The following is a 12604-nucleotide window of genomic DNA, read 5'->3' as shown; positions in this document are numbered from 1 at the left end:
TAACACACAGAACAGGCCCTGTGCATGTGTGTATTTGTGTTTTGTAAACAAGAACAAAAAAGGCAAACCAAGCAAACAAAAACTACCAACCCAAAACTAAAGTACAACTTGGATGTCCATTAATAAAATGCAGTCACGTTTAATGTAGTGATTACCTCAAAATGGTAATATCCATTTACATACACTGAAGTCTTGCTCTATCACCTCACTCTAATCATGTTTACAGAAAAGCCAACACTTTCCTTGTGAGTATGCAAACAAGTCATCAGTTCATCTGAAGACTAAATACAAAAAAACGGTGTATTAAAAAGTCAGGATAACTACTAAAGACACTTGGGATCCTGTTGGCATCAGTCTTCAACAATAAATTTACTTTAAACAATGCTATCTTGGCAGAGATCAGGAATGTCTGCATCTTCCTAGGATTCATTAATAAGGCATCTAAATATCTAATTCATCCAAGAGGCTGGATCCAGTATATATTGTCAACAGAAAGACAGTATCAATCCCAGTTAAACAGTATTCACAACAGCTGCCACTCAGACACCTCTAATGCTGCTGCTGCCCATTTTTTTAATAACTACTGTAAATATTATATTGATTATCAGGGAACAGCTCTAGATACAAAGCCTACCAGACCTGAGAGACTAAAATTTATATTACTCTTGATTCTTCCTTTAACTAGTCCTAGTCGAAAGCCTTGCAGAGTTGAAGAAGTGCACATCTGTTTGCTGATGAGTTGCCAAGCCATATTAACAGATACAGAAGACAGTATGCAACAAGTGTGAGTTTGCTCAGAGCAGAAGAATTAGGGATTCAAATTTTTCATCTGCTTAGAAAAAGTCATTGGATAAATTAAAGAAAACAGGTATCCTTTAGCTTTTAAATTTTTAAACTAAAGAGTGAATGAGTCATCCTTAAAAAGAATAAGGAATGTAAATAAATGTCGCATTCAAGTGTCTAAGATTTACAGACAGTTCCTGCAAATGAAAATGGGTTTCAGATGTTTATTTCCCAATCCCTCACTCTTTTTCTCCTGCCTACAATGTGTGAGCGACCTTGAATACCACTTAGAGATTCCAAGTATCTGGCATGCATGCCTACAATGTACAGAGGTACCTTTTTTAGAGTTGTAGGTTTCACTTCAGGAGTTGAGCACTAAAAAGGCAAGCAAGGAGTACTCAACTGTTTTTGCAACTGTCTGTAGATAATATACAGTACAGAGATTACTTCTAATTTCTATCCTATCACCATAACACAAACACACACCCTACTTGGGCACATAAAACATATTTCTTAGAGAAGCATGACAAATTTAAGCTATGAGAAAAGTTTCATTAGTGAACAGAAGTACAGAAAAACCCTAAGATTCTAATTATTAAAGTATGTATATACATTTTAAGCTATGCTTAAGGACTACTATCAAAACCTCCTTGGGACATACAGTTGCCTTCAAAAATTAGAGGATGTAAGAGGTAATTTTCCCCTAAGGAAAAGAAACCCAAACACCAACAAAATGAATTTTTCCTTGAAGAGAAAGACAATCATCATAGCAGGAACAGTGCTAAAAGTGGCCTGAAAGTAACCAGAATGGAACTGAAGAGTTGGGATAAGTAATAATATGTTGGAGCTAAGGTGGTCCTGTCACCCCTTTGAATAACAAACTACTAAGGCACGCCTGAGACCAAACGACGGAACAATTTTAGATCCTTTTGTTCAATAACGTGTCTACGATAACAGAAAACAAGATCTATATAGAATTCAAATTATTTTACCCAGGTATGTTAAGTGAAAGGCTGAGGGATGGGCTTTGACACTACAGTTCCACTTTGTCTCATCTGCAAATATCAAAGAGATGCCAAAGAAGCAAAATGACACTGCTAATATGAAGCTACAGAGAGAGAGCTATGACAGAAAGCATTCAATGGAGAGAGATTGGAGGTAGAGGAAAGAAACAAACAGCTTTTGATAAATATTTCCTATCATATTCAACAAAACCAAGACCTTCTGTAATCTTCCACTAAGGGCCCCTACATATTTTGTTTGTAAACCAAAAGAAGAGCAAAAGCCTATTCCACCCCTTTTCTTCTCCAAATGGAAATAATCCAAAATACTCTGAATACTAGTTAATTACTTGCACAAAAATAGGCAGTGACAATATTTGTTATTAGGAAAAGAGATGCTGCTGAGCAAACAGCATCACAGACAGGTTGGAAACCATGAATAAAACTTTTTTTCCCTAAAGGTAAAAGAAAATTCTGCTAGCTTCATCCTGTAGCTTTTCTGAAATTTTAGCTTTAGTGCACGATGTGTATCATCTGAGGCTGGCTGAGGAGGGAAGGTGGACGAAATTTTCTTTAATTCATTCCTGTCTAGCTGCTCCTATGATCCACTTTACTGAAGGAAACGAGAGTCAGTCAGTTTGGTGATTGCTTCACAGTGTAGTGATTCACAAGACAATGGATTTTGCTTTACATTTCACTTAAACAGCACTCTACATAAGACAAAAGGTTGCTGAGAAAATTTAATTCAACAAATAAGAGATTCAAACATTGACCCTTAGTAGACCTTAAAATCCAGGCGACATGTTTTAACATTCATACAAATGAAATTTTCTTCCACTATATAGGCAAAATTCTTTGATGTAATGTAATGTGAAAATGTATCCATGGCATTCCCCTTGGGACTCAACTAATTTAGGAAAACTGAAGCCCACTAATGTTATAGTTGAAAACCACCAGTGACATGAATAACTATTTCTAAATCTTATTTGTCCCTGAGCAGGCAAGACTCTTGTAAACTGATGAGTTAAGGCAGTCCTGGCTGACAAAAGATAGTGCAAACTACACACAGTCGGGGGAATATATTGTCACACACAACTAGATGGAACATGCTTTTCCAAAAGTGAAAAGGGTTAAAAAAAGAGAAAGGAAATATCAATAACCTTTTTTTGTGTGTGTATGCTGTTTGAATGGAGCAGGTAATTCATGACTCTTAAAAGTCAGTATTGATGTTGAAACAACACGAGAAGAAGCAAACCATGACATATCACTGAAATGCATCCTTCTTCCTTCTGGGTCTTGTTTGAAAGAGACCATGAGTGAGATGGGCCAGAGCCATGAGGTATTTGTTGAACAGGAGCCCAACACAGCTCGACCTTACTCTAGAATCCTAAAGGCAGTGTTTGTGTTTTGATTAACTCCTTAAAACAAGACCTCCAAGAAAGAGACACAGAGCTCTGTACAGAACCCAGGGTGAAGGCTAGGATCTTTTGGTACATAACTGGTGCATTAGCCATGCTTCAAATTACAGTATTATCAGAAATATAAACCACATATGCTATTCTAAGGAGCACAGCAAGTTGGGAATCCTCAGTGCCTCTGACTGTTGCATTTTTCTGGTACAGGAGAAATGATCCCCTGTTCTAATACATCCTGGACAACAGAGACAAACCTCAATAGAACAGGCACCCTCCAGTATCAGTGAGTGAGTGATGCAACTAGAAACAGGAGAAATGCACATTTGCTATGTCCCTGTGGAGGTGGATGGAGACAGGTGTTGTCAAATCCCAAATGGGTAGATTAAGGAAAAAAATGTTCTGGTGCTTCCCCTCTGAAGGAGAAGTGACAAAGTAATTTGTTAGGAGCTGTAATTACATACCATAGCTTCTACCAGAGTTTTTCACAGGAAATGTTTTCCCATGTTTTCAAGAGTCCATTTGAAGGTAGTAGAGTCCATTTGAAGGGAAAGGGAAATACAAGAGGCTACTTCTATTTGAAGTTTTTTTATTTAAATAATTTTTATATTTTAAGTAATATTACCTTTTATTTTACCTCACATATCTTCATTGATAGACCTTTTTTTTTTTTTTTGTCCTTTTGATACTCTTGTCAATTTGGAGTTTCAGGCCAAAAACTGCATCCAAAGTGCACAGCTTTAGGCAGCTGAATCTAGGAAAAAAATTTTTGAGGACATGTCTTTGCTGGTTCCTGCAGCTTCAAATGCTTTATAATTAGAAACATCTCAAACAATAGGACTCAACAGTTACAGCAAGTAATTCTGCTGCTGTTTTTCTTCCTTTATATCTAATGCAGAGATAATTATCTCTTTTCCAATTCTCAAAGTTATTTAACTTGCTTTAAAAAATGCTGAGACTGCTTTTGAAGATGAGGCATTAAATGTAATCCGCAGCCCCTTTGCTCTTTGTTCACTTTTCGAAGGTGTTTCTCACAGCCTTTTGTCCTTGAAAGCTCTTGACAGTTTTATAGGTGAGGATAGTAAAGGGAAAGTTGTGTCAAATACTATAAGCTGTTATCGATGGCTGTCAATACAAATGCTTTTTGGCAGTAAGATTAGATACAATAAAATTCTTAATATTTTTATACTGGAGGGATTTAGGCATCTTCCTGGAACTGAAATTCACACAGTTTGCCACTCTTTCCAGCCTTGTAATTAATGGTAATTTTATTTTAAACATATAATCTTGACAGTTCAATCACCACTTGAGTAAACAGTGATGATTAAAACTGAATTATAAAGGATCCCTGCGAGATCTTTAGTACATAGCATATTCATAGATCCAATTTAGTGTCCCATAGTTATAAAATTTACACTATTAATTCTGAATTCTGTGTATTTATTTCCATATTCAATTCAGTTTAAAGAAAAACAAACCTCTAAAAAGATTTTTCAACTAATCTTTATAAACATTGCAATTACTACACACAACTTTTTCCCTGTTCCCCTAGAAATCTGGGAACCTCCACAATTATACCTTAGTAATTGGTTTATACAGTTTTAAACTCTTTTCATCTGTTTGATTCATGTAATGGCTGTACATAGTAATGACTGTTAAGTCAATATTTTGGTGGAAGCAAGACATAATAAAAACACCTCTGTTTTAATGAAGTTATTCATAATATGCCTCTTTCAAATTACGTGGACATACTCCAAAGGATTTACAAAAGCATTTTGCAGACTTGAAACATCCCTGATCTATCAGGGTATTTTCTCTCACTTAACTTAAACTTTCTCAGGTTCCTCCAATCAACAAATAATCCCTCTCTGGATAACCTCTTGATTGCTCTCCTACAATTAACACTGCTTTAATTATTTATTGACTTCCCATTAGGGCACAGGAAGGGAAAGGGTGGAAACACTGGACATCATCAACAATGACGAAGTTCTCAATGAAGGACTGCTCAAACTCTCTATTTTCTGTATCTAGTGATCACACAGAAAAAAAAAAAAAAAAGGAGTCACATCTGTACAACTCCATTCCTGACACCACACAAATGGAAGATAAAGACAAATTCTTTCAAAATATCGACCAGGGACACCTCTAACTAAAAACTAAGTATCACACTGTGGTGACACTGAAATGGAAAGCACTCTGGTATTACAGACACAAGGCTCTAGTCCTGGAAAGATTTCATTCTGAATACTTTCTAACCAAAATACAGGTATATCCTTCCTAGCCAACTCCCTCTTAATTTGGTAATAATATTTGTTTGATGTTTTTGTTCTGCGGTAAACATTCAATACATAGTGAGATTCATATTAAATTAAGGCAAATGGGTACATCCATCCACATGTGTAGCACGTGTCTAGGCTCTCATGCTAACACAACTTTGGAGCTCACTCTAAAATAGGCACCTAATACCTGGTCAGCATTCTTTAGGCTCCAAGGATTACAGGGGATCCTCATTTAGTACAATGATAGTGCAGTTACAAACATTGGGACACTAAATTGGTACATCTAAGTCTCAAGCAATACCACCATCATGTCTGTACCAAGTTACTTTAAAGGTTAGAATGAAAAGCAAAAATCCTAAGACAGGCAATGGAATTCATTACTTGTGGGGCATCTTATGAAGACAGGCCAGGCATACTGTAGTTGAATGAGGAAACTAACCGATGCATTTAACAACATAAACTGATGCATACAAAGAAAATGCAATTCAGTGCTATTTACTATCTGTGCTGGAGACATGCTATTTCTGCATTCTTCCCTCATTTGCTGCCATATTTTTAAAACAAAAATTTGCAAATATCTAGAGGGTGACAGATCTTCTGCAGTAAACCAACCTATTTTACTTAGGTGCTCAAGAAAGAATAAAAAAAATTGCATATTCATTACTTTTTGAATACCTACAATATATCTTCATCAAGAGAAACAATGTGTTTTTCTCTCACATTTTCTATAAAGTTGCTTTAAGCTACCTTTTTATCGGTTCCTAAAAGACCTACACTCAGGAACAGGACAGAACTTCTTGCACGCATGAACAAGAACTTTTTCAAATGCTGTAGAGCATTTATTGCCCATGTCGCAAAAAAGAACAATCACAAAAATCTCGGAGTGATACTCTTTGAAATATAATAAGACAAACTGATATTTAAGAAGCGCGTAAAACTAGAAGAATATTACATTATACTGAAGTAGGGTAGGAAAGAGGGAAGATATTTTAAACTTACCCTATTGATACTGCTGTTTCTTAAAATAATTTGAATTAGATTTTTCTTAAATTCTTCCAGCTTCTTGAAACACTTCTTTAAAACATGATTAGATAGTTTAGCATCAGTTATTAAACTGACCAAAACACAAACTGCTTCAGTAAGACAATTTGAAACTGGAAATTTAGGATTGTTGTAAAAAACAGTCAGTCCATCAAGTAACTGAGACACTGAATTGCATATGGTGAAAGAATCATTCTCAAGCTCTGAGAAGTCTGCTTGTAGAATCCCTCCTTCTGACAGTTTTCTTATTTCAAGCAAATGTTGCAAAAACTGCACTGGAGCAGTCAGAGATTGCTCCTTGCTAGTACGGCAAAGGTTCAATGGGGGGACTTTGACATTTTGCTCAGATTGGTGAAAATCTGAAACTATGCCTAAAGAATCAAAGGCAGAGTCATTAGAGACATCACATCCAGAGTCTTCTAGCTGGCTTGAGTAACTCGCAGGGTTTATAGATTCCCGATTCAGAAGAGCTTCAGCAGATGTATCTGGTTTTCCTGAAATGCAAAGGTGAAAGTTATATTTGTGCAATGTTTCATCATATATGCTTATGGAAGGCGCTTTGGGGGAAAAATCACATACTACATGTGTATTTTGCTCCCCAAGGACTTCCCATGCCTAGAATTTAGCTGTCAAAGAAAGTGATATTTTTTAATTAAAGTCAAAACTTTCAAAAGGTAGTGTCTATTTGTAAACAAGCCATTTTATGCTTACAGTAATTTTGAGTTTAAAACTATCAGGAATTTTAAGCTTTCACATATATAATTTAGGCAGCTATAACACAAACAATTTAAGTGAATATCTATACTCCCATTAATTCCCAGGGAAGAAAACGCATGTAAATTTCTGATGCCCCAAACACTTTCACTATTTTTAAGAACTCCAACTACTTTTAAAAGACAGTGAAGGTCTGTTACTATAATTGCATCAAATAAGATATTCTCCTTTATGTGTATTATTTCTCCCCAGTCAGGTAAGGAATTCTAACAGAGTCAAATCTGAATAGAACATTACACTTGATTTTTTTTATTATTTAACAAAGAAAAACATTCAGAATCAAAAGCTTCTCCAGTCACCATCTATCTCATCTCATCTTCTTCAAAGACAGACAAACTACATTACAGAAGGCATGCAATGCATTCACACCGATAAATTACTTTCATGTACTGCTGTAGAATCTCTTTCATCCCACTTCTCGCACTAAATACATTTAAGACAGTACCTCTTGGCATAAACTCAGTACTAGATGACAATAGACACCTGTTCTACATGCAACCTATGCAAAATGATCACACTCAAAACAAGTAAGAGCAGTGAACTGGAAGACCAATGCACATAAACATCTTGGTGCCATGAAGCAAGGCTAGAACCCCATCTGATGAACTCCTGACTCTGCCCTGCTTACCAGGGCAGAGCCACAAGTTTCCTCTCCTCTCCTCTCTCAAAAAATTTTATATACTCTTCATATTTTCCACAAGGATCCAAAGCAATACCATACTCCTCTGTCTTTGTATTCTTAAATTAATAAAAGAGTTTATAGTTGGTTTGACCTGATAGGAAATAAATGTTTCATTTCATAGCAAGTTAAAGAAAGCATTTTTTACACAGAAAATATCCCTAGGCAACAATCCACAGTGTTCTGTGTGCTAATAAAACACTACTCAAAAATTTTTATATAGACTTCCTTAAATTCAGAATTTCAAATTGAATTCTGACCATTACTTTAGTCCCTGGAAACATACCAGATCACCCAATGAGGATACTGCTACCAAGATCAAAACTGGAAACATGGTTAATTTATTTATTGTTGAATTTCATGCCTTTAACATTCAGATGTATTTGAACTGCACAGAATTGGTACCAACTGATTCAAAATGAAAGGGCCAACTGTAGGGAAATCAACTGCTGTTTCCAAGACATAGGAAAAGCTGGGCTTTTAAGGCCAGCCTAGCACTTTATAGAATAACACTGTTTCCAAATGCCCTGCATGCCCAAACTTGGAAAGCAAGGAAAGAAGCAAAGCACACTTCCCACGGTCTGACTAACTTGAACAGGCACCAATCTCTCATGTCTTCTCTCCCCAGGGTTTTGAGCAAGACACATTCCAGAAGAAAAAACCTGAAAGTTGGTTTTGGTGCCGTTTAAGGAAAATATGCCCTTCTAGGGAATCCTTTTACTATGAGTTCCACTATGTCAGTATTTTATTCCTGTTCTTAATCCCATGGGGCAACATGAAAATTGCTCATGAGAATACAATGCCAGAAGTCAAATGAAGAAAGCAAGAACTACATGCAGAAAAACCATATGTATGTTTGCTGATTCTCTTGAGGAAGGAAAAAAAAAATAGCAGTGGTGAAAGAAAGGAGAAGAAAAGAGAAGAAAAAGGAAAGGATAGTACAGCAATATCCACAGGAACCAAACATAAAAGAGATACCATGTTCAATGAAACACTCCTTCCAGCAGGAGACAATGCTGAATTTACGCTTGGGTTTCTATTCACTGAGATATCAAACTCCTGTCCCATGATAAGCTTCCAGAAAATCATTTTATAGTCCCCAATATGAGCATATTCCCAGTTAAATGAGTAAAACAAAATGCTTTAAAAATGTTTACTTCTTTATATGTTATAGCTATTTGTGAAGATGGCAGTTATCTTTAAAAAAAATAAATAACCTACCAGGAGGTACTCATTATTTCTCTCAAAATGCCTAGAAATAGCTTATAATTTAGTGCTTGAAAGAAGTTAAACTAATCACTTTGTACTTACCTATTATTTAAATAAGAAAGCAGTCTTGACATTCACACCATGTGGTTATCAAGTACAGAAAAAAAAAACCAAACCAAAGAGCATTAAGCTTGCCTCACAGTAACAAGAATCTTTAAACAGAAATTTCAAGAGCATTTGACTTTAAATTTATTGGAACATGAAATATGAAAATTTAGTGTATGTAAACTGACCACAAAATTTTACAATGCCTTTATATTTGTAATGAAATATCTAGTCGTGAGCAGTTTTGCAGCCTTCTTAAATACAACGCATAAGATTCAGGAAATATTTAAACTCTCAATTCCTGTTTAGGACATCAGCTCCTTACTATGGTAAGATCCTGAGCTGAAAAAAAAACAAAGCAAGATCCTGAGCCCCAAGTGAAGGTCACAAGAAGAGCCTTGGGGTGCAAAGGCTGAAGAACTGACACAGCTCTTAAAATACTCACCACTGCAGAAAAACTATGGCCTGAAAACCCGAAGTTATTAAGGGACAGGGAGTCACAGGAGTGACTTGCAAACTGTGTATGGTATGTCAGCAAGGTGTGTAGGCACTAGAACTCACATGTACATACTGCAGTGGGACCACAAAACACAGAGGCTTTCATCAGGGCAGCGAGGTGCCAACCAGCCTCATGATTAGAGAATGGGGAGTCTTCAGCTGGTCCTGAGAAAGCAGAGCTCTGGCAAACACCAAAATCGACCCCATCTCCCAAATTTATTCTCTCATACCCAACATGCAGTAAGAGAGGCAGCTTGTATAATATCCATGTAGCAGGAGCAAGGGTGGTGGGAGATGCTTTCTTAGACACCTGTGCTACTGCCACAGATCAGACAGTATTTGAATGAGGAAGGCCACATGCCATATGTAGTTCAACATTTAAAAACTGAGGAAGGGTCCTCAACTCATGAACTTATTGTAAAATGATTAAATGGTCTTCAAGTCTTTTGCAAAACTTAATATACCTGCAGCTCCACCACCAACAGGGACTGTAGAACAGAAAACAGGCTTGAAGGTGGCAGAGGCAAGAAACAAAGTGAATACATTATCTGAATCCTGCAAAGAAAAAATTAGTTTCAAGCATTAGACATCACTAATACTCTCTCATTGTGTGAGTATATGCGTGGATTATCACTTGAAAATCAAAAACAATGATGTGAGACGTGAAGTTCTTTTTAAAACTCAATAGGCTCAGTTCCATTTCTAAAAGAAAGAGACAATTAAAAATGAGACAATCTTAGAAACCTCTTTGATGATACTGCATTCTGCTTTCCAAGTAGGTGTTCAGTCAATAACCTCTAAAAGGAAATGAAAACCTAAGTGAAATTATGTCCACTTCTGCATTTTTCAGGACTCTCGGTTATTCTTCATTTAATCTTCATTGATTGGTTTGTTTGAAGTGCACTTTACATGAATGATGAATCAGGTTTATTCTCTTATTAAAAAAACCACATGCTTTCTCTGCCTTTTCTTCATATGTAACCATCTCTATTCTGTTGTTTTCATTACCAACAAAACTGGCTGGTTGAGAAAAAAAACCAGCTCTCTGCACTCATGAACTCCTCTATGTTTGGCACAGCATTGTTTTCCTGACCTGGAACCAAGCCAAACTTCTGATTTCACTATTCTGAAATAAGAATGCAAAAATAATAAAAAGATTCTAGGATTCTCCACATGAAGATAATTTAGAAGCTGTGTATCCCATACTTTTCATCTACATTTCCATGGTTTTTTATAACCACCTTGAAGAAAAAAAAATGTCTGTTAAAATCTAAGGTGCTTTTCTATGCTTTTTAATGCTAAGGTGCATGCTAACATACCTTATCCCATTTAGAAATAACTTCACAGAAATGAAAATAGGATTGAGTATCTAAAATTCTCAATGGATTGCTCAATGCCAGGATATAAATGCTTCTCTGAAGACTCAGAAGCATATACTTCAATTTGTTAAGGATTTTGCTAACATAAAGCATCTAAATGTTTAGAATTCAGTAAGAACTGAGAAGGATTTCGAGGATATAAACATTCATTTTAGGGGATTTCTGTAGATGACAGCACAAATCTTTTGTAGTTCAAGTCAAACAAAGAATTCTTGCAGCAAAGATATGAAAGGATAAATAATCAGGTGATAAACACAGATCTGGGTCAGTTAATGCTCATCAAGCAGTAGGACAAAAGATCTGACAAGCTTCGCAATATTGACCATCTCAATGACATGACTGAAACTTGAGTTCTAAGCTAGGTAGAGGATATTTCAAGATATTAAGTAAATTATTGTTACCTATAGACTGCAGGTCTGAACTGGTGGTACTGATCTGGAAATATTATGTCTTATCAAAAATGCTTCACACAGTAAAACTGAGCTTTGTTAAGAGACTTGAAGTATCAGCCAGCGACTGGAGGGGAGTGTCAATCAGCTGGAAGGCAGGAGGGCTCTGCAGAGGGACCTGGACAGACTGGAGAGTTGGGCTGATTCCAACAGGATGAGGTTCAACAAGGCCAAGTGCCGGGTCCTGCACTTTGGCCACAACAACCCCCTGCAGCGCTACAGGTTGGGCACAGAGTGGTTGGAGAGCAGCCAGGGGGAAAGGGATCTGGGAGTGCTGATTGACAGGAGGCTGAACATGAGCCAGCAGTGTGCCCAGGTGGCCAAGAAGGCCAAGGGCATCCTGGCCTGGATCAGGAACAGTGTGGCCAGCAGGAGCAGGGTAGTGATTCTTCCCTTGTACTGAGCGCTGGTGAGGCCACACCTGAAGTGCTGTGTTCAGCTCTGGGCCCCTCAGTTCAGGAAGGATATTGAGGTGCTGGAGCAGGTCCAGAGAAGAGCAATGAGGCTGGTGAAGGGACTCCAGCACAAGTCCTATGAGGAGAGGCTGAGGGAGCTGGGATTGTTTAGTCTGGAGAAGAGGAAGCTCAGGGGTGACCTCATCACTCTCTACAACTCCCTGAAAGGAGGTTGTAGCCAGGTGGGGGTTGGTCTCTTTTCCCAGGCAACTACTAGCAAGACAAGAGGGCACAGTCTTAAGCTCTGCCAGGGGAGGTTTAGGTTGGATATTAGGAAGAAATTCTTTACAGAGAGGGTAATCAGACATTGAAATGGGCTGCCCAGGAAAGGGATGGATTCTCCATTCCTGGAGGTTTTTAAGATGAGACTGGACATAGCACTTAGTGCCATGGTCTAGTAACTGTGGTGGTAGTGAATCAAGGGTTGGACTTGATGATCTCAGAGGTCCTTTCCAACCCAGCTGATTCTATGATTCTATAACATGCATGAAATGAAGGCTGAAATGAGGTGGACTCCTTAAGAAATCAGCTAGGGCATGC

The 12604-nt window shown here is 37.3% G+C and overlaps 1 protein-coding gene across 2 annotated transcripts in view; it reads right to left on the bottom strand.

Moving 5' to 3' along the window:
- Nucleotides 1-12604, bottom strand: part of MEI4 (meiotic double-stranded break formation protein 4) — a 73016-nt gene that overhangs the window by 45469 nt on the left and 14943 nt on the right. For both annotated transcript variants that reach the window (XM_027904484.1, XM_027904485.1), the window contains exon 3: nt 6475-7010. In XM_027904484.1, the coding sequence (XP_027760285.1) occupies nt 6475-7010 (536 nt within the window). The remainder of the gene's footprint in view (nt 1-6474; nt 7011-12604) is intronic.

The sequence above is a fragment of the Empidonax traillii genome, unplaced genomic scaffold (genome assembly GCF_003031625.1).
Source record: "Empidonax traillii isolate 1590-97213 ecotype Southwest subspecies unplaced genomic scaffold, ASM303162v1 scaffold1062:size201915, whole genome shotgun sequence".
In the NCBI taxonomy this organism is placed as follows: domain Eukaryota; kingdom Metazoa; phylum Chordata; class Aves; order Passeriformes; family Tyrannidae; genus Empidonax; species Empidonax traillii.
The sequence above is the reverse complement of the archived record's forward strand: the minus strand, read 5'-3'. Positions and strand labels throughout refer to the sequence as shown.